Here is a 20,571-nt window from a genome sequence, read left to right as displayed (position 1 = left end):
TTCATGCAGAGCGTCGCCTCTCAGAATTACCGAAACCTGTGGTGCCAGGCTCACTGCCTCTACGTGCGGCCCTACCGCCACGCCGATGCGCCGCCCACCGTGCCGGTTCTGGATGCGCTGCGTACCGCCCTGCAGAAGGCTTATGGCTGCCCCATCCTTCAGGTGGGCAAGAATGTGTCTGGTGCTTCCCCTGCCAAGGCGGCCACCAAAGGGGTGCCCTCCTGCCCCAACGTCCTGCAGGCTGAAGCTCTGCTGGAGTCAGCCAACATGCTGTACGTCATCTACCCTTATGTACAGTACTGTTTGCACGACATTGTGACTTTCAGCCCGGCAAAGCTCACCAACAGCCACGCCAAAATCCTCTTCCTCCTCTTCCACGTGCTGCAGGCCATGAGGGCTTGTCACCAGGCGGGTCTGGCTTGTGGCGCCTTTTCCCTTCGGGATGTGGCCGTGGATGAGAAGCTGTGCAGCCGGCTCCGCGTGAACTTCAGGGAGTACGAGGGACCGAAGAAGGAGGAAGCGTATCTGGAGGCTGGTGTGGAACGAATGAGCGAGCAAAGCAGCGCTGGTGTGCGAGGGCAGGAGGCGAGGTGCGCCGCTTGTCAGAAGGACCTCCGAGACCTGGTGTTACAGTGGGTACATGGGCAGGTCAGCAACTTTGACTATCTTATGCGTCTAAACAGTCTGGCTGGGAGGAGAATGGGAGACCCCAATTATCACCCGGTTCTTCCGTGGGTGGTGGACTTCACTACCAAAAATGGCAAGTTCAGGGACCTAAGGAAATCCAAGTTCCGTCTCAACAAGGGAGACAAGCAGCTGGACTTCACCTATGAGATGACCAAGCAGGCATTTGTTGCAGGTGGGTCAAGCGGAGAGCAGCTCCATGTCCCCCATCACATCTCTGATGTCCTTTCGGATATCACCTACTATGTGTACACGGCTCGGAGGACACCCAAGGCAGTGCTGTGCTGCCATGTGAGGTCCCAATGGGAGCCCAACGAGTATCCCGCCAGCATGGAGCGCATGCAGAGCTGGACCCCGGATGAGTGCATCCCAGAGTTTTATACAGACCCCTCCATCTTTCGATCCATCCATCCGGACATGCCCGACTTGGATGTGCCATCTTGGTGTAGCTCCTACGAGGAGTTCATTGAAGTCCACCGCATGCTGCTGGAGAGCCAGGAAGTCTCTCAGGACCTCCATCACTGGATTGATCTCACTTTTGGGTACAAGCTGCTGGGGAAGGATGCTGTCAAAGAGAAGAACGTCTGCCTCCATCTAGTAGACAACCACACGCATCTGACGACTTACGGGGTTGTGCAGCTCTTCGACCAGCCGCATCCCAGGCGCATGGTGGGACCTGCCTACGTGCCTGCTGAAGCTCCAGCCATTGCCTGGCCTCTTCCCCAGAACATCCGTGAGACTGTGGTTTTGGAGGATATCCATGGCCAGGTGACAGATGCAGTTAATGGACTGGTCTTGGAGGCGACTCCCAGTGAAACCACCTGGTCTGGGGAGAAACCCATCTCTGGTGAGGATGATTTAGAGCAAGGCACAGAAGCCCTGGATTCAATTTCTGCTACTAGTAGAGCTGCTGACCAGCCCTGTGCCGGTGTGCCTTCAGGACAGCCCTCCGCCCTCCCTGCTTATGCCACCGAAGGCAAAACCTCAGGTGTCCGACCCCTCCGTCGGAGCAAGGCAGGTGCTGTGGATCAGGCTGACATGAAGATCACGCTTCCTGAAGGCTTCAATCCTCTCCAGGCCCTGGAAGAACTGGAGAAATTGGACAATTTCTTGGTTAAAGGCTTAAGTGGTGAGATGCAGCTAATGGAGCAGCCATGGGAAGAGCCACCCCTGGGTCTCTCGGACCTCTTCCAGAGGGACATGCAGGCTTTGGGCATTCTGGTAGCTGAGATTGTATTTGCACCAAGGATTCGTCCTTCGAAGCCTGACGCGTCCCTGTTGGAGCGGTTCCTGATGGTGCGTAATCTGTGTCGCTACCATCCCAAGGAGATCCCGGCCCCGCTCCAGCACGTGCTGCGCGTCCTGCTGCAGCTGAGCGTGCCGGTGGAGAAGCTTCTGAAGACCAGGCTGGGAAAGGGTGCGGTGCGGCTGTTCGAATACAAACCCATCTCCCAGGGCCTCCCCCCGCCCTGTCCCACGCAGCTCCTCAGTCCCTTCAGCTCTATTGTCCCCTTCCCCACATACTTCCCAGCCTTGCACAAATTCATTTTCACCTATCAGGCAAAGAAGATCGAGGACGAAGGTCAGGGCCGGGAACTTGTTTTCCAGCTGTGGCAGCAGCTGGAGGGGATTCTTCTTGAAATCACTCCAGAAGGCTTGGAAATTCTTCTGCCCTTCATATTATCCCTGATGTCTGAGGAGAACACCGCTGTCTATGCAGCGTGGTATCTCTTTGAACCTATAGCTAAATCCCTAGGTCCGAAGAATGCCAATAAATACTTGCTCAAGCCATTGATCGGAGCATATGAGACCCCCTGCTACCGCCACGGCAGGTTCTACCTCTACACGGACTGCTTTGTTGCCCAGTTGATTGTTCGCCTGGGGCTCCAGTCCTTCCTCCTGAACCTGCTGCCACACATCCTGCAGATTCTCATTGGCATTGAGAGCTCGCGGGAGGAGAGCAAATCACTCCTCGGCACGGCTGAAGATGATGAAAGTGGAGGAGAAAGCCCAGTGTCATGCGTGTTTGGGGAGGAGATCAAAATGGACGTGGAGCACGGCTCTGCCGCGCTCGACCTCCTCGACTACACCTCTGGTGTCAGCTTCCACGACCAAGCCTACCTGCCCGAGAGCGAGGACTTCCAGAGTGGCCTTTATGTTGGGGAGTCCCTGCAGCCTCAGGAGCAGGAATCACTCAGCCTTGGGCGGCTCAGTGACAAGAGCAGCGCCAGCGAGGTGTCCCTGGGAGAGGACAGACCTGCGGACGGAGATTCCCAGAAGGACAAGAGCAGCTTGAAGTCAATGGACAGCAGCCAGGACCTGAAACAGAGTGAGGACTCGGAGGAGGACGAAGAGGAGCACGATGAAGAAGAGCACGATGACGCCGCAGTTGACACGGAGCTGACGGTGGCTGTGGATGCTGGTGCCTCTGTGGATGTCACCCTGGCTGAAGACAGCAGCGAGCCAGAGGATGGAGAGGGAGAGGAGCTGCCGGATCACTCCGATGACAAAGAGCAGACCATACTTCTGGGTAAGACCCTGCTCGTGTTGACCCTTTCTGTCGAGTGTGGCCAACACCTGCTAAAGCAGTGAGTGGGAGAAGGAGAGAGTGTGGGAAGAAATGAGTCTGGATTTGGGGTTGTCCGTAGTCCCAGCATGGGGACAGTGATAAAATGAGTGTGCTGAAATGTGTGGATCGGAGAGCCGGTAAGCTGCCTGCGGGCAGGCAGGGTTTGGGCAGCAGGCGGGCGATAGCTAATCTGCGCTGTGCCGGGCCCCGTCCTTGCCACTGTTCTTGTTTTGCAGACACAGCCTGTAAGATGGTGCGGTGGCTCTCAGCCAAGCTGGGCCCGACCGTCACGTCCCGCTTCATCGCCAGGAACCTGCTCCGTCTGCTCACGTCCTGCTACGTCGGTAATGTCTGCTCCTGGGACCCCCCGGGGTGGGCAGTGTCCCGAAACAGTCTGCTGGGTGCCTGGTGGCTTGGGTGTAGCCTGCTGCTTCAGCTCTTGGTGTTGTCTCTGGGCAGGCCCTACCAGGCAGCAGTTTGTACCAAGCAACGATGAGAACAGTCCCCTGAGTGCAGGAAATATCTACCAGAAACGGCCAGTGCTGGGAGATCAGGTGTCCAAGCCAGTGCTGGCCTGTCTTGTGCACGTGGCGTACCTGTACGGAGAGCCCGTCCTCACCTACCAGTACCTGCCCTACATCAGCTACCTGGTAAGTATTGCCTTTTCTCCTCCTCTCACGTGTTTCGGGGTGAGAGCTGTGTCCAGGCACAGGATGCGCAGAACGTGGTCCAATCTCACAGGGAGCCTCCTGCCTAAAAATCTCCACTCGGTTGAGCTCCATCTGGGCCAGTGTGGGCTGAGCAGCTCTGGCTGCGTTGGCCAAGAAGGGCTGTGCTGGTGCAGCCAGAAAAGGCACTTTCACCCCTGCCGTGAGCTCCAGATCGCTCCCAGCGAAGAGCACGGCTGTGTACGCAGGGTTTGCTCTTCAGCACGCCTCGCGCGCCCTGGATCTGCCTCGGGCTGCTGCAGCCCCTTTCCCCATTTCAGCCGGGGGCTTTCCCCATCAGACCCATTGCTGGCACGCGAGAAGGCAAAGGAAAAGGTTTTCTCTCGCTTTGCTGGGTGAGTGTGCTGAAAGAGAGCTGGCACGAGGGTGGGATTTCGATAATGGGCAGGCCGAGTGGTTTGTGCTGCTGTGGGATTGCTGGAGCGACTGTTTTTAGAGGTCTGTCTGGGTAGATATGGGACAAGCTGGGGAGAGGCTAAAGGTTTATCAACTCTATGAAAAATACTGGCAAGACCCACAAACTTCTCGGCTTGAAATTCATAGCGGAGTAGCAAGAAGAAAATGTGTGCAATGCAGCTGATTGAAAAAACAATTTTTCATTAAAAAAAAGAGGCTTGAATGCTGTAAACAGGCTTATTTTTCATATTGCTCCCTTTTTAGTGGTTATAAACACTTTGGTTATGGATTCTAGTTTAAATGGAAAACTTCAGTAGCTTTTTGATAATTTAAACATAGAGGAGAAGAGGCCACAGCTGTTTATTTAAAGAAAACAAAAAGGCATTGTCAGTTTTTCCAGTGTCGAAGGGGAGATTTTTCAGGAGAAAAAATCCCATTTTTCAGCAGAATCATTCTCCACCCAGTTGCAGTCATAGCTCCAGCTGTTATGCTTTGCTTTACTGAATTTACTGCTTGGGGGTGCTGGGGGGATTAATACCCCTGTGAACAGCATTTGGCAACCTGATATTAAAGCAGTGAAACTTGTGGGTCACAAATAGGATAAAGTCGATCCTTGCAGGATTTGGCAGAGTGGCTGCTTTGCGAGAGGAAGAGCCTCTGTGATGAGCTGGAAGATGGCAGGTGTACAAGAAATATAACAGAAACTGGGAATTCTTGTGGGTTTTGTTATTGGCTCCCTTTTCTTGGGTGTCTGATTTGTCTAGGAGTTAGGAAACAGGACAATCTAAAAAGAAATCTGCTGATCTTGTTAACTCTTTGGCGTGGCTGTCACCAGCATCAGTGCGTTGTCAGCAAACAAGGATGTGCTCTTCTGCCTCATGAAATTATTAGCAGCTGGATTTCTAGAAGTCAGCAGCACGTTTGCCCATAATTTGTGCTTGGATATTTCACGCAAGGACTGTTCCTCTGCAGCCTGTGCATCCAGGCTAAACGGTGTGGTACGAAGACACCGGTTCTTGCTTTAAATCATGTGTGTGGAGTAGGCTTCCTCTCTTCCCGTGCTGGCAAGTGATGCTTTGGGATGCTGGTGGTGGTCTGGGCCAGTTTCGGCTTGTCTCTCTCCTGTCTTGAGTTTCCCAGTGGTGGGACCAGCCTGCACGGAGATGCCCTTCAGAGGATGCCCATGAGCTCGGGGATATCGAGCCCCTTTCTCTCCAGGCTCATCTCTTGTTCTGACATATGCCCCTAAGTTTTCAGGCTCACCCCTTGAGTGCAAGACACGAGTTGCTGCTGAGACTCAGTGCTCAGGTTCTTCTTCCAGAGGCTGTGACCAGCGGTACCATGCTGGGTTTTGAGGCGGAGCTCGAGTGATCTTGGGATCACCCTTGATGTGTCCTTGCGGGGAGATGGTGGCGCTGGCACTGAAGGACTCCTTTTGCAGGTTGCGCCAAGCAGCGGGTCTGGTGGTGGCCGGCTGAACAGTCGGAAGGAGGCAGGGCTCCTGGCTGCTGTGACACTGACTCAGAAGATCGTGGTGTGTCTCTCGGACACCACGCTGATGGACATCCTCCCCAAGATCAGCCAGGAGGTGCTGCTCCCGGTGCTGGGCTTCCTCACTTCGCCAACCATCGGGTAAGCGCTGCAGTCTGCCACGGCCTCAGCCAGGCACAACTCGAAATCAGGGGTTGAGAAGTGGTTCTGTGAGGGCCTTAACGCTCCTGGGGTTGTGGGGCTGCTTCTGCTCTGATGTGCACCTCCTTGCACTGGTACACAGCACGCACGTAGAGCTTGTGGGGTTGCAGACTCCTTCTGATAACACAGATGAGGCAGGAAGGATGAAGCCGAGGGAGGGGATAAAGGGATATGTGGAGGGCAAGCTGGTAATGGATGTCCTCTTCAGTTTCCCCAGCGGTGCCCAGGCCCGTATTGTCCTGTGCGTTAAGACAATCAGCCTAATTGCCTTGATCTGCCTGCGGATTGGGCAGGAGATGGTGCAGCAGCATTTGAGTGACACGGTGAGAAACTTCTTCGGGGCATTCTCACTGCTGCAGGAGCTGCAAGACCAGGTCAGTGATGTAGGAGACGTCCTCCTCCTGTCCCCCAGTGCCCAGCTGCAGGAGTGTGGTGGGCATACCTGCCTACACCAGTACTGGTGTCAGCAGCATCCAGCTGTGTTTGTGTAATTAATTATGTGGTGAGAGTATCTGATCTCGGTTGTCTTCCTGTTTTCCCTTGTCCAGGGGTTGACGGCGGAATCGCTGAGCAGCTGTGAGGTGCCAGTCATGGAGGTGCCCCTTTCGGATGGGAAGCTGCTGGCTGTGGATCCGGCCGTGCTGATGGAGTTACAGAAGGTGTTTAACCCCGAGATGGCCTACATCACCTACATCCCCTTCTCTTGCTTGCTAGGTATGGCTTGGCCACCATCTCCTAGGATTTGTAAGAGCTCTGTGCTTTGTGCACGCGTGCGGGCCCTGAACTCAGGAGAAGTCGGAGGGCCTAGGGCTGCTGGGGGAACCCACAGCTTCTACGCTGGCTTGCTCTGCTTGTTGCCTTCAGGCTGCTTGGGCTGGGAGCAGCACGTGGTTGGCCTGTTGGGGATGTTGTGTTCGCAGCCCGTTGCTGACTCCTGTTCTGTTGTTAATGATGGGAGGTGATGATGGGGAAATTCCTTCCCTTGAAGCCACATTCTCTCTCTTCAGGTGATGTTATCCGGACAGTTGTGCCCAACCACTCGCTGGTTGAGAAGCTGGCCAGCCTCCACCTGGAGAACGTCAACCCCAAGAGCCTGCACGTCAGCCTCGAACAAACACCAAGCGCAGTCGGTTCAGACCAAGATACGCGAGGGACTGAGCCCTTCTCCAGCCACCACGAGGACAGTCATTCTGGTACTTTTGGGAGTGTGCTGGTAGGGAACCGCATCCAGGTCCCCGTGGACACACAGCGTGAGGGTCTTGGCTTACTTTGCCTCAGTGCTGGCACTGATGGCTTTATTCCCAGCTCATCCAGCGAGGAGAACGCCCTGAAGCACGACCTTCCGCGCAGCACCCACATGCTCTGTGGGAACTGGCTGGCCTACTGGCAGTATGAGATCGGGGTGAACCAACATGACCCCCGTTTCCACTTCCACCAGATCAAGCTGCAGAGTTTCTCAGGGCATTCAGGGGCCATCAAGTGTGTGGCACCGCTCAGCAGTGAGGACTTCTTCCTTAGTGGCAGCAAGGACAAAACTGTCCGCCTTTGGCCCTTGTACAACTACGGGGATGGCACCAGTGAGGTGCCACCGCGCTTCACGTACGCCGAGCACAAAAAGTCAGTTTTCTACGTGAGCCAGCTGGAAGCGTCGCAGCATGTGGTGAGCTGTGATGGGACCGTGCACATCTGGGACCAGTTCACAGGTAAGAAGGGAAACGGTGAGGGCTGGCTGGAGTGAACTGGTGCAGTCCTTTAAGACAGAGGGGACCTACTGAGTTTGGATGGCTCCTGTTAAAACCAGTGCAGAACTGGAGAGTTGCTGTGTACCCTCTCCGTGCATCTACTGCTGTAACCTGTCTGACGTTTTCACAGGCAAACTTCTTCGGACTTTTGATGAATTAGACAGCAAAGTCCCTGTCACAGCTGTGACCACCATGCCACCTCCCTATCACAGCATCTCTGTGGCCAGCGCAGACTCTGTGCTGCGGTTCATCGATCACAGGAAGCCAGGACTACAGGTAGGGACTCTGCAAGCCATCCTCCTCCTCCCCGTGCTTAACGATGTGAGTGTGGCTGGCCCAAAGCCAGCCGTGGTGCCTCCACAAAAGCCATCTAGGCCTGGATCCCCTAGAACTTCAGCTCCGCAGTAGCCAGACTCTTTCTCTTGCAGCACGAGTTTCGCCTGGCCAGTGGCGTGAGCGCTGGGCTCATCCGCTGCTTGGCCGTCAGTCCTAACGGGCGCAGCGTTATGGCTGGCTTCTCCTCTGGTTTCATTGTGCTGCTGGACACCAGGACAGGACTCATCATGCGGGGGTGGCCTGCCCATGAGGGAGACATCCTGCAGATCAAGGTGAGAGGTTCAGCTGGGATCAAGGTGGGGGTCTGCTTCACCGGCCTCATCGATCCTCTGAGGTAGTGTGGAGCATCCTCCTGGCACATGCTGCTTGGCAGGGCTCGTCTGCTCCGCCCTCTGAGCGTTCCTCCATCCCTTTCCGTGTCCCTCAAAGGCTACTAAAGCTCTCCTGTCCCATAGTTAGTGCTGCCAGCAGCTGTTCTTGGTCCAGCCTGTGCTGAACGGAGACCAGCCCTCCCAGGCGTCAGTCCCTGCTGAGCAGGTCAGCGGCAGGGGCTGGAGACACGTCTTCTGTGAAGAAGTGAATGTGTTGCTTTCTCAGCAGGCCTCTCTGCTGCTCTGGGAGAGCATCGCTCTAATGAGTAACTCTTGTCCATATTTACCCATCTTTAGGGAGCAACGTTGGAGCTCCAGTGACCTTGACCCAAATGCAGGTTAAACAAAGTTTAGCCGTGTGGTTGTTTACTCTCCCACTAGCTCTGCTGATAAGCAGTTCCAGGCTTCTCCTCCCCTCAGCGGTGTTTTCTACCATAAGAAAGCCTCCCAATTCTTTTTCTTGAGAAAGAAAATAATTTGGCAGGTGGTTTGATGGACAGGGAGACCAAATGATAATCTCTTTACCCACTTCCGTAGTAACAGATGATAAATTAGTTGTGCTGAGTATCAGGATGTTGCTGACAAAAGACATGGCCCACCTCTTGCTACCAGAGAGTCCTGTAGCTTCCAGTGTCCACCCAGATACCATCTAAATACTGCTCAGTACCATCCATTGCTTGGAAGTGGCTGGTACTGTCCCAAGAGACTGCACTGGGACTGTTAGATTATTGGTGGCTACCTGCTAGACTCATTTGCAGGATGAGATTGGGTGTTGATTCACTGGCCTTTCCTCTCCTGCAGGCTGCAGAGGGCAATGTGCTGATCAGCTCCTCTTCAGATCATTCCCTGACAGTCTGGAAGGAACTGGAGCAGAAACCTTTGCACCACTACAAATCTGCCTCTGAACCCATCCACGCATTTGACCTCTACGGCAACGAAGTGGTCACTGGCACTGTGGCCAACAAGATTGGCATCTACTCCATGCTGGAGTCCTCAGCCCTGCCCATCAGCACAACCAAGCTGAGCTCAGAGAATTTTCGGGGTACTCTGACCAGCCTGGTGGTGCTGCCCACGAAATGCCATCTCCTGCTGGGCTCGGACAACGGTGTCATACGCCTCCTGGCATAGTGACCCTGGCCCAGGAGCTTGTGGCTGTCCCACGGCGCTGGTGGTCGAGCTGAGAGCTGGCAGCGTCACTTACGGAGGAGGCAGAGTTAGGTGTTTCCGAACAGAGGATGCAGGGGGGAGGTGTACTTGTTAGTGAGCAGTTGGTAAAGCATCTCTAACCTCTTTCGGTATCTTTAAAAGAAAAAAAGCCATAACTGAGAAACCTCCACTGCTGCTGGGAGAAATTCTGGGCATTGTAGGTCACCGTCACCCCTGCAGAGAGGCCTAGAGCTGTCCGTACCATGTGTGCCTGATCCCCAGGGGACTGTGAGCTGCCCTCCAGAGTAATATGGACCACAGGTATCCTCCCTCCTTCAGTTAAGGGGTAAGAGGTGCCGCTTGACAAGAACACAACAGTATAGCTACTGCCACCTGCACTTGCCCTTCACTTCCACTCCTGAGCCACTGCACAGTCTTACTAGGATAGCCTGAGCTGGAACTGCTGCCTTCAGAGCTGCGTGGTGCTGGGCATCTCTTCCTCCTGTGGTCTGCATTCAAAGCCCAGAGGATGTACTCTGTTAACTTTAGGTTCTGCCGGCCGAGTTAGAGCCTGTACGGGAGGAGGAGAGGATAACTAGAGCACTTCTGCTGCCTGACTGGCTCCAGGGCCAAGACTGGAATGGAGGTCAGCAAAGACACAAACCCCATCTGCTCCACCAGTTCATTTAGGAACGGGCTGCTGCAGAGGGACAGTTTGGGATGGGAATGTGACCCTCTAGGGAGGCCAGAAACAGATACTTCCATGAGGATTTTGGCTTCTGGAGCAGTAGGTACACGCTGTGATTATCTAAGGAGTGAGGAATGCCCTGTGTGCCATGCACTGGCAGTGTTTGTCAAGGAATCCTCCTTCTAATCCTCTCCTTTGTGCTGCTCAGATTCCTGGGGAAGACAGGACATCAGAAAGGTGCTCCTGCCCTTGTGGGGTGAAAGCCAGGAAGCATGATCCAGCACAGTCTCCATCTGACCTTCCCTTTGGGACATCGCCATCTGTTCCCAGCCCACCGGCGAGGGGAGCGCTCTCTGACCCAGCAGTAGGAGCAGTTGCCTCACTTCTGTGGCAGCTCTTTTCCCATCCATCCCTCAGCCTAGTCAGAGCCAGTATCTGGAGAGCGGGAAGCTCTTATCTTGGGCAGAGGAGGAGCCTGCTGTGGGTTATCCTGGGAGGGGAAAGGGCTTGCGTCCAGCTGCCGGTTCTTCTCGGCCACCTGCAGCTGAGAAGGCTGCCCTCGGCTTCCAGGAGGGTGGGCGGGTGAGCAGTCGGCTCTTGCTATCCTTCCGTGCCCAAGGGGAGCTCTCAGTCCCGTGTTGCCTATTAACCATTTGCAATAGATGTAAATATTTACTTCTAATAAACTCTTCGACAGAGATGTGCAGACGGGTGTGTGGGAAGCTCTGTGCTGGAGGGGCCCAGGCGCGGGGCAGTTCGGGGCTGAGGCTCTCCGGCTCTGGCAGCCGAAGCTAAAGCTCTGCGTTCCCTCTTGTGTGCCCGCCTGAGCTGGAGGAGGGTTGCTGTGAAGATGCCTTGGATGTAGGGTAGGACTCTGCTGCACAGGGACTTGGATCTCGGAAAAGCAGATCCAAGTCCTCTCGCAGAGAGGACAGAGCCGGAAAGGACCACTGTTCCTCTGCGTACGGCACAAAACCGCGCAGGACAGGACCGCTGGAGTTTTGCCCGTCCCCGAGGCACTTCCTCCATGGCACAGGGGTGTGTGTGTGCCGCAGCTCCCCCAGCAGAGCTCTGGTGCTGTGCCCCCGGGGAGGGACCAGCTGCTCTTGGCTCAGCCCAGACTGAGCACTGCTGCCTCTTGCTCAGGGACGTGGCCACGGGGCCTTGGGCACCGGCCATCTCTTAAAGCCGGTGCCTCCTGCTTGCTGCGGCAGAAGCAGCTGGGATAGAGGGAGTAAATATCTGGCGTTTTCTGCAAAGAAAATTCAAAAAACCAGAGCAAGCCCTGTGGCAATAAATACCAAGCTCTATGTTTTCACTCAAGGTTATGAATAAAAGCATTTTCCCAGCACAGAGACTATACGGAAAGCAGAGCCACTACCAGGGACAACTTGACTTTGCATGTTACCTCTGCTGCTGATGGGAGTTCTGGAGCTGGTAAACTCAGTGTTACCATTGTCGTGAGGGTACAGCAGCCCAGAGTGTCTGTCCATCTGACAATGCACCACAAATTTACACTTACCCCTCAAACAAATGTTCAGCCGGATGCTGTGGGTCAATATTTGCCTGCCAGATTCTCAAAGGGGGTGGTGCCAAAGGTTGCTGCTGGTGGGTAGGAGAAGTGGGCTGGACAAGAGACTGCGTTTGCCCTGTGCAGAGCCATCAGCTGGGGTAAAGCAGGTGCCAGCTCCAACGTGGACAAGAACAGCCTCAGGTAAGGGGCAAATAAACAAGGATTTGCCAGTAAGAAGAGGCTTCTACAGTAAGCAATCGGGGGTTAAAGCAGTGGGGTAAAGCATAGGCACCACCAGGGACAAAAGGGGGATCCAGGCTTATATGTGGCTGCGGGTTTCAGGCTGAGGGAGGAGTGAAACGGCCTCAAGTTTTGCTTCTTCCACGTGGCAAGGGAGGTCGTAGGCCAGCAGTTTCAGGTGAAAGCAAGGACTGCTTGTAAGGTGGAAAGCAGCACCAGGAATTAAGCGTATGGCAGCCATGTCAAGGGCTAGGCTTTGGCATGGAGGCGTTATGTTAAAAAGAAGATATGATATTTCTATCTGAAAGGGAAAAGTGGCTGGGTGAAGCGGTGGCCAGGGAATGAGTGGCGTTTTATCCATGTCCTTGGAAGTCCTGCTCCCACTGTCCCATACAGGAACTGGAGTGTGGGGGTGGGAGAGGCTGGTCTTGCCAGTAAAGTGGGAAGGTGAGTGCTGGGAAGAACCCTATTCCAGGATATATTGCTGAGAAACTGCTCTGGTATTGCATTTCCTACCTGCAAAGTCCCTCCCAGACAGTACTTGCCAAGTGCCTGCAGCCCCACCAGGGCAGGTTAGTATCCCTTCTCCCCAGAGCCCTCAGCTGTGCCCATACCCTCGGTGGTTTGCACATGGAAGGAGCAGAAGCTCTTGTCTTCTTGCAGGGGCACAGCGTGTGCAGGACTGATTAGGGAAATACCATTCGCAATCCAGAGAAATGAGGGCAATGGGGTCAGAAACGAGGATCCAAACGTCATGTAGGAGCCTGGCTGTGGTTACAGCCCTGCTCCAGCGCGGGTCCCTGTTCCTCTCCGATTTCGCAGCCTTGGCGTTGGACCCAGCAGTCCTGTGTTGTCTTTTTGCAGCATTGTTCATCTCCCTTTTGCTTTCTGCAAGCGCCTGTGCCAACCTGTTTGGCCAGGTTGATAATTTTCTCTCTGTAGACCTGAACAGGCTCAGCTTGCTGCTGCCAGGCAGCTGGAAATCACTTCTCTCTCGGCTGGTCCTTCTGTTCCAGAGACATGGTGTTCCTCTGGGCTCTGTGGCTGCTCTGCCTGGCTGCTCTGCACAGTCACCTGAGGGTAAGTCGCTTCACCCCAGCGATGGTGGGGGCCTCTGCCATGTGAGCATAGCCCCCTCCCCAGCCAGCAAAGGGCAAGGGGAGCGAGGTTGTTCTCCCGCACCAGACCACGGGGCAAATACTGCCTGAGGCTTCTGCACGAGAGACCCTGGAAGGCAGATTCGTGGAGGACGCTGCTTCTCTGCTATGGGCTTAACCTGTGCCCCAGCGCAGCAAGGTTTCTAACCTTCATTTTTCCCGGCTAAAATAGCTGTGGATATTCTCATTATTCAAGTGGATTTCTGTAGAATGTTTCTGAAAACTTGGCTTCAACTGTACTTAGCGACTATGACTTTCAAGGGTTAACAGGACATTGTTTAATAACAGCTTTCCCCCCTCACCCCGTTTTAAATCTGGATCCCTGTGAGGTCTGAGATTGCAAAACCACACCGCTCACTCTCTAGAAGATACATTATTTTGGACCCTTCTGACCTGGTTCCCTTCTAAACAAAGCCAGCATTTGTAGTCTCTCCCAGGTCCTGCTCACTTCTACCTCCCCATGGGACTGGGTCCACTTTTAAAAGTCCTGCCTGTGCTGTAGCCACACGGGGATTGCTACAGGCAGGCTGGTGCCAGTCTCTGATCTGGCTCCATGCAAATGTGTGAGGAATGGGAGGAGACAGACTCTGGAAATTAAGAGGAAATTACCTGGGACTTGACTTTGTTCCTTTATTGTTGATTTTGTTTTGGGCTTTTTTTCCCTCCACAGTTTTCTTCAGCACATGCCATTGAGCAAAAGCATCTCTTCTTAGACAAAGACGGCAAGCTGAAGGTAAGCAACGTCTGGTTCCACCCAAGGGGACTAAAGTTCTGCTGGGCTATTTGCAACCGTTTTCCAGTTTGTCCTGCGATAGGAAGAGTCCAGGTGGTGCAATCTAGTAGCGCCAGTGCAATGAGAAAATCCATCTTTGTGCAGGCTTCCCTCCCCAACTCACCCACTGCAGCTGCCGACACTGTGCTCCTTCGTGTTGGAAGCTCCAGCCTAAATAACTGGGCAGCTGGTATGTAGAGGGACTGGCAGGTGAATTATTTGATTTCTGATTGGTAAGGGAAGATGAAGAAAACAACTAGCTCTGAGGGTGACAGAGAGAATGACCCGTAGCTGTTGCTACCCATCGAGCCCAGCTCTGACTGTGCAGTGCTCCTGCAGCAGAGGAATGTCATCCGGATGCTGGCGGGAACAGAGAGCTCTGAGGAGAAAAACATGTGTTTAAGACCATGCAAATGCGAGGACAGTAGCAGCAGTGCTATAGGCTTAGGAAAGTGGAAAATGAGGAATTTGGAGAGAAAGGGGATGGAATAGAACAGACAAGAAGAGACAGATGCCTGGAGGAGGATTTGAGCCAAAATGGATCAAGGCTGTGACAGCAGTAGAGGGTGCTGACCGATGCACAAGGCAGATCAGCAGTGCCAAAATGTGTGAGAGGAGGTGGTGATATCAAGGTTGAGGACGATGAATCTATAAAGGGTGAAGGCACAGGACATATCCTGAGCAGGTGGTGGTCCTTGCTCTCAAAGCATGCCTGTGGGGCTTGTTTGCCTGGGGTAGGCCCTGAGAGCAAGTGGAAGAAGAATCACTGCAAGACCCTGACACAGACTTTCTGTTTTCCATACTCATTGAAGTGCTTGTCACCTCAAGGTTAAAAGATAAACTCAAGCATATACACCAGAGTAGAGATGCTGGAGTTTTCTCAACCCATTTAGGTGTGCAGCAGTGCCCACGAGGGAAGGCAGTGCCATGCTCCCGCTTTCTCAGTGCTATCCTTCTCGTTTCTCCGCAGGACCTGAAAAGTGTTGGAGTTGCAGAGTCTGCTCTGCCGGGAACCAACGGGCCTGTGCCAAATGCAGAGCTGGCAGAGGGTACCTCTGACAACTTCCAGCATATTGATGGACCCGCGTTACCTTTCACCGTCACCCCGCCAGGCACGAGGAATGACTGGAACACAGAAGATGAAGTCAGAGCTGGGGCTGTGAGCTGTCACGAACAGCAACCATCTAGGGAAATTGCCTCTTCTGAAGAGAAAGAAGAGGCTGAAGATGAAAACTGTGAGATGACTTGGAAGAAAAGCCGGAGGCTAGCAGATGGCTTGATGAGATTCAGCATCGATCTCCTGAGAGAGGTCCAGCTGGAGTCCAACAGAACCAATGTGATCCTGTCACCCCTCAGCATCGCCCTCGCCCTGTCTCACCTGGCACTGGGTAACTCCTTAATTACAAAAGCACCATCTCTCGCCCTTCCCTCTACCCCCTCCTGGAGGCACTAGGAACCGATGTGCAAAATACAAAGATAAAATCGGCACCTTTACTTAATCTTACTCCTGCAGCTTTAAGTAGGTTCGCTTACAATTGAGGCTGCCCTCCATGGCCCTGTTGAGGCTCCTACTCTCAGGTTTCTCCAGCCTCTTTTGTAAGGCACAGTGTGTTTCTAACAGGAGGCAGCTACAGAAACATCCCTCTTTTCCACTACCTGGGCATGACCTAACAGGAATTTGCCTTTGCTTTTTAGGAGCAGCAAATCAGACAGAGAAGCATTTGCTGGAGGCAATGCATCTGGAGTCGGTGCCCTGTCTCCACCACCTGTTGGGTTCCCTTCGCAAAAAGCTCAGAGAATCCACCCTCAGCCTTGCATCCCGTCTGTACCTGCAGAAAGGTGAGAGCTGGCACGGGGCGGGTCTGTACTGGAGTAGTGTAAAGCTGTCAGTGACAGACAGGGATGGAAACACGCTGCCATACTGGGAGAGGTCTGTTTCCCTCAGCATTCCTCCTGGGGAGTGTCATGCCACTGACTGAGACACTGAGCAAGTATTTTTCAATGGCTGATGACTTCACATAGAATTCTTCCCCTCCAACAGGATTTGAGGTGAAAGAGAAGTTCCTAGAGGACTCAGGGAAATTCTATGGAGCAAAGCCCGTGACCCTTTCTGGGAGCAGTGAGGATGACCTCAAAGCCATAAACAAGTGGGTAAAGGAAGCAACTAATGGGCAAATACCCACCTTCCTACAGCAGCTCCCTGAAAACACAGTGATGCTCTTGCTCAATGCAATCCATCTCCACGGTGAGCTCTACAGGCCTTACTTTTCAAGAGGAATAGTTAGAAAGCTCCCAGTTTTCTGCAAACTGAATGGCATCTCCTTTCCTCGCTTCCTGCTAGTCAATCTGCTTGTTCTTCTCTTGTACATCTGCTGTTCCTCTTGCTTAGACTTCTTTACAGTAATGACTCCCAACTGCTTCACATGTGCTAAAAATGGTACTTGACAGCAGAGCCAGGATGCAGCAGGTGGAACCTGTATTATTTTTGCCTCCTGGTTCAAGCTCCCAGACCGTGGCTCATCACTGCTCATCTTAACCAGGTCACAGGCAACTCAATACACACCGACCGTGGAGCTCAGGGCAGCTTCTGTGGATCTCTTTCTGACGGCAGCACGGTCGTCAGGAACACCTTCCTTTTTTAATTCCCTGAGGGTTGTGCATCGGAACACCGACCAAACACTTACTTCCAGCATAAATGTGCAAATGTTTCAGCTTGGTCTCGGGGCGCCGTTTCAACCTACACAGAACAAAGGCAATGTTCTTCATTTTCCAAAGCGCAAATATCCATTACTTTATCTTCATGGCCTTCAGTAATCTCTCACGCTGAGGCATGAGGATTAACCTCGTTCTTTTTGTTATTTCACAGTCCCTCTCTGAAAGATAAGAGCTTCCTGCTCTTAGGGCTCTTCCAGCCTTGGTACTGACTTATCTTTGCTGTATTTCTGCTTGCCTGGTCACTGTCTGCCTTGCTGGAGAACTCGCAATAGGAGGAGTGTCAGCGAGGCAGTTTCTGTTTTCTTACCCACATTTAACTTTGATTTCTGAACTTTTATTTTGATAGCGATTTGGAGGAATAAGTTTAATGCTAGCTTCACTGGGCCAGATGTGTTCCACCTTGGCAACGGGTTTGTGGTGCCAGTTGAGATGATGAAAGCCCAGGAGTACTCCCTGAGCTGGTTTACACTGGAGTCCCAGGATGTTCAGGTGGGGCTCTATTAGCAGCACTAGAAGTTTTGACTGGAACTGCCTCTTTCTATGGTATTTTACTGACTGCAAGCGTTCTCTCCAAAATACACATGTCTTTTAACACGTATAGCACACAAAAATTTAATACGCATCCTTTGTCCTTGCTTCTAGCAAGAATGTTGAATCTTCACTCGCAATCTCTAAGAAAAAACACCGACAGATATTCCCTCTAAGTGGGAATTAATGGAGTTTTAAAGCCCCAAGTTAAAGATAAATGAGGAAATATGGAAAGGAATTTCCTCCAACAGTATACTGTTGGAGCCTTTCAGAATACAGCTACTGCCAGAATGGGTACAATGTTAGTGCACATGGGCTTCCACTCTGCCACGTGTTCAATCTTTACCAGTCAGTAGCTAAATACTAAAATCTGATGCTGTTACTCCAACAAACTTCCTTCTCTGAAGAAATCAAATACCTCCTTCCCACCAGGTTGTTTTCATCTGATGGCTAGACTGACTCTGTAGACCGATTAGGAAAAGACTAAATTAAAAGTATCACTTTCTGGACTTTCATTCCTTTTCTATAAATTCTTCTGGTTCGTTTTATTCCCAGGTGGCCAAGTTTCCCTTTAAGAGTAACATGAGTTTTGTGGCCGTCGTACCAAACCAGTATCCTTGGAATACTGCTCATGTGTTGGAGGACTTCCCTTATGAACAACTATGCAGGCTTTTCCCCAGAGAGATACCCACTGCAGTGAAGATCCCCAGACTAAAACTGGACTACCAGCTGGAACTCAACAAGGTTCTCAGTCAAATGGGTAAGGCCTCTGACAGGATTTGCACAGAGTGAAGCTGATCGATCCACACGGCATCTGTTCGCTGACACTAAGAACTGACATCCTTGTTTCGAAAGCTGTGCCTCACAGCTTGCTCCAGATAACGTCCAATCTTTCATCTCTTATTCCTTTCCTCCTCCTTACTCTTTGCTTGCCTAGCACCAAATGTTTTGCTCCAGCAAGATGATACTATGGAGAAGTCAGCATTCACTGTTCCTCACAGTCTTTATGAGTTCCTCCTATTCTTCTATTTGTAACTTCCCTCTGTGGGTCGACCTTTATCTCTTACTTTGTCATTTAAGATAGTGTCCAGGACATAGAAACTGCCAACAGGGAAAATGCAGATCATAAAACCTGGAACCAAGGGCTCACTGAAATAAAATACCACTCACTGCATTTCCAGATGAGAATAAGCTAAGAGTTCAATTTGTTTTGCAGAATTGTTTAAAAAAATAATCTCTGTAAAAGTGTTTTCAGCCCAGCAGGAAAGAGCCTTCAGACTTGCTGCTGCTTTTTCAGGAAGGCTTTAAGTTCTTACACTACTATTCTAAAAGAAGTGGGCAATGTTTTTGAAAACTGTTCCGGTTTTGGCACCCTCAGCTCTTCATACAGAGAGGGACTGGGCAACCTGGCTGGAATGCAGCTTTTGTTTCTGTTGCCTGTCAGTTCTCCAGTCCTCCATAGTGGACAACACGTGTAGCAACAGATTAGGGAGCTGGTTTCTTTGGACAGCTTTGAGAAATATCAGAGCCGCTGGCACCCACTGGGAAAGGTTAACTTGGTCTCATTTCTGTGTAGGCCTCCAGGAGCTGTTCACGAGACCAAATCTCCAGAAGATCACAGATGAGCTTCTCTTCGTGTCCAGTATACAGCATCAGTCTACCCTGGAACTTAAAGAAGATGGAGTGGAAGCATCTGCTGCTACCAGCGTTGTGACTTCACGCTCGGTCTCTGTCTTCAGCCTTGACCGGCCCTTTGTCTTCCTTATCTTTGAAGATGAAACAGGCATCCCACTTTTTATAGGCAGTGTCCAGAACCCTAACCCCAACGCTGCTCCTCAGCTAGAACAACCATGGGACTCACGTAAAGCAACAGACGTCAATGAGGACCCCGTGCCCAAATAAGAGAGGAGCAGAGCCTAAACGTTCTGGGACTGCACCCTGACCCTTTGGACCAGCTAAGAGAGGCCTCTTGTCCTTGGAGACCTCCCTCTGAGGCCACAAGAGGCAACCCCTTGCTGTTTTCCTTTACAGATCCCTAGAGACGAGCCCTGGGATAGCCCATTCCAGCTTCCCCAGGCTGGGGTTCCCCTCTGTTGAACCTGAAAAGCTTGCTCTGCCTGGATTTCCTTTCCAGGGCTCTCAGTCCTGGAAGGGAGACTTCCTTGTCCCCAGGCTCTCACTAGAATCTTTATTAAGCTCTTATTAGAGTCCCCTGTAGCCTGGAATCATCAGTGGCATCTGGCAGCTTGGACAACAGCCAGAGATATTAATATAGCTCTTCCTTCCGCAGTTCCTGTGAACATGTCTCCCTCGAAGTGTTCCTCTGAAAACTGTCTGTACCACCCAGAAAATGACCTCTAGCTCAACTGGACTAGGAACCAGTCATCTCTAGGATGAGCCACAACCGTTTCCAGGCACAGGCTCTTTTCAGATTCCCTGTTCCCACTCCTTGGCTACTGGGATCTGATGTGGGAGGGTCTGCAGTGGGAAATCCCTTTAGATCCTTATCTCCAGTCCTTTTCCTGGAAGTCTCTAGGTTCTTGGGTAGTGCTAGATTTTTTGAGACATATTTTAGAAAGTGTTTTTTATTAATTTTGTTGTTGGCAGAATAATAAATAGTAAAGCAGAATATGTTTGCTAAAGGTGTCACATTGAAAGACCCAACAGAGACAGGAAAAAGGCACATAACTTGAATAACTGCAAAGACTGGAGGGACAAATGTCTGGGCATGACAGATGGAAAGATAGAAGGGGCTCTTGCAAGGGACCTGACAACATTTGACAGAGGTGAAATGGCTCATCAGTAAAGACTGTCTGAGGACCAAGTCCAATAAGCTTTGGGCATCTCACCTGCCAGGTGTGCAGAGAACACTTACCAAGTCAGAGCTGGCTTTGTGAACTGGGCAGAATTCCTTGAATCCTGACTCATGAGTTCAGTGGCAGCGGGTACTTTGCCTGTGAGCAGCAACGCTGTGATAAGCAGAGGCGTGACAGTCCTTGTCTTGGGCAAAACCTGACCATTGCTGGTATCTACTAAGAGGTTCAAAGGTGCTGATCTGGCATCTGCTATCTGTGATTTGTTCTTCTCCTGGGATACTCCTGGCTCCACAGCACAATGCTATGGATGGCTGGGACACCTTCCAGGGGCAGATTTTGATGTCACTGCTTTTGCCTTGTCTTGGCAAAAGGCAATGTCCCGTTACAGCTTCACTTCTGTCTGAGATGGTCACAGCTCCCTGGGACCTTGTTCTGGGGCAGCATCTGAAATAAGGTCCCGTGAAAGAATCTAGGGAAA

At 52.2% G+C, this 20,571-nt stretch overlaps 2 protein-coding genes across 2 annotated transcripts; both read left to right on the top strand.

Moving 5' to 3' along the window:
* The first annotated feature begins 3 nt into the window (after positions 1–3).
* WDR81 (WD repeat domain 81) lies at positions 4–9,826 on the top strand. Its single transcript, XM_009873627.1, has 10 exons — positions 4–3,214; positions 3,490–3,597; positions 3,713–3,903; positions 5,819–6,009; positions 6,278–6,443; positions 6,618–6,783; positions 7,077–7,772; positions 7,942–8,087; positions 8,240–8,419; positions 9,320–9,826. Exons 1-10 carry the CDS (start codon positions 4–6, stop codon positions 9,644–9,646), a joined length of 5,382 nt encoding a protein of 1,793 aa, XP_009871929.1. The 3' UTR covers positions 9,647–9,826.
* Positions 9,827–13,125: 3,299 nt separating this feature from the next.
* SERPINF2 (serpin peptidase inhibitor, clade F (alpha-2 antiplasmin, pigment epithelium derived factor), member 2) lies at positions 13,126–19,179 on the top strand. Its single transcript, XM_009873630.1, has 8 exons — positions 13,126–13,185; positions 13,933–13,995; positions 15,005–15,422; positions 15,730–15,873; positions 16,076–16,279; positions 17,096–17,238; positions 17,833–18,037; positions 18,854–19,179. Exons 1-8 carry the CDS (start codon positions 13,126–13,128, stop codon positions 19,177–19,179), a joined length of 1,563 nt encoding a protein of 520 aa, XP_009871932.1.
* The last annotated feature ends 1,392 nt before the right edge of the window (positions 19,180–20,571 follow it).

The sequence above is a fragment of the Apaloderma vittatum genome, unplaced genomic scaffold (assembly GCF_000703405.1).
Source record: "Apaloderma vittatum isolate BGI_N311 unplaced genomic scaffold, ASM70340v1 scaffold33027, whole genome shotgun sequence".
Lineage (NCBI taxonomy): Eukaryota > Metazoa > Chordata > Aves > Trogoniformes > Trogonidae > Apaloderma > Apaloderma vittatum.
This window is presented reverse-complemented; position numbering and strand designations above follow the sequence as displayed.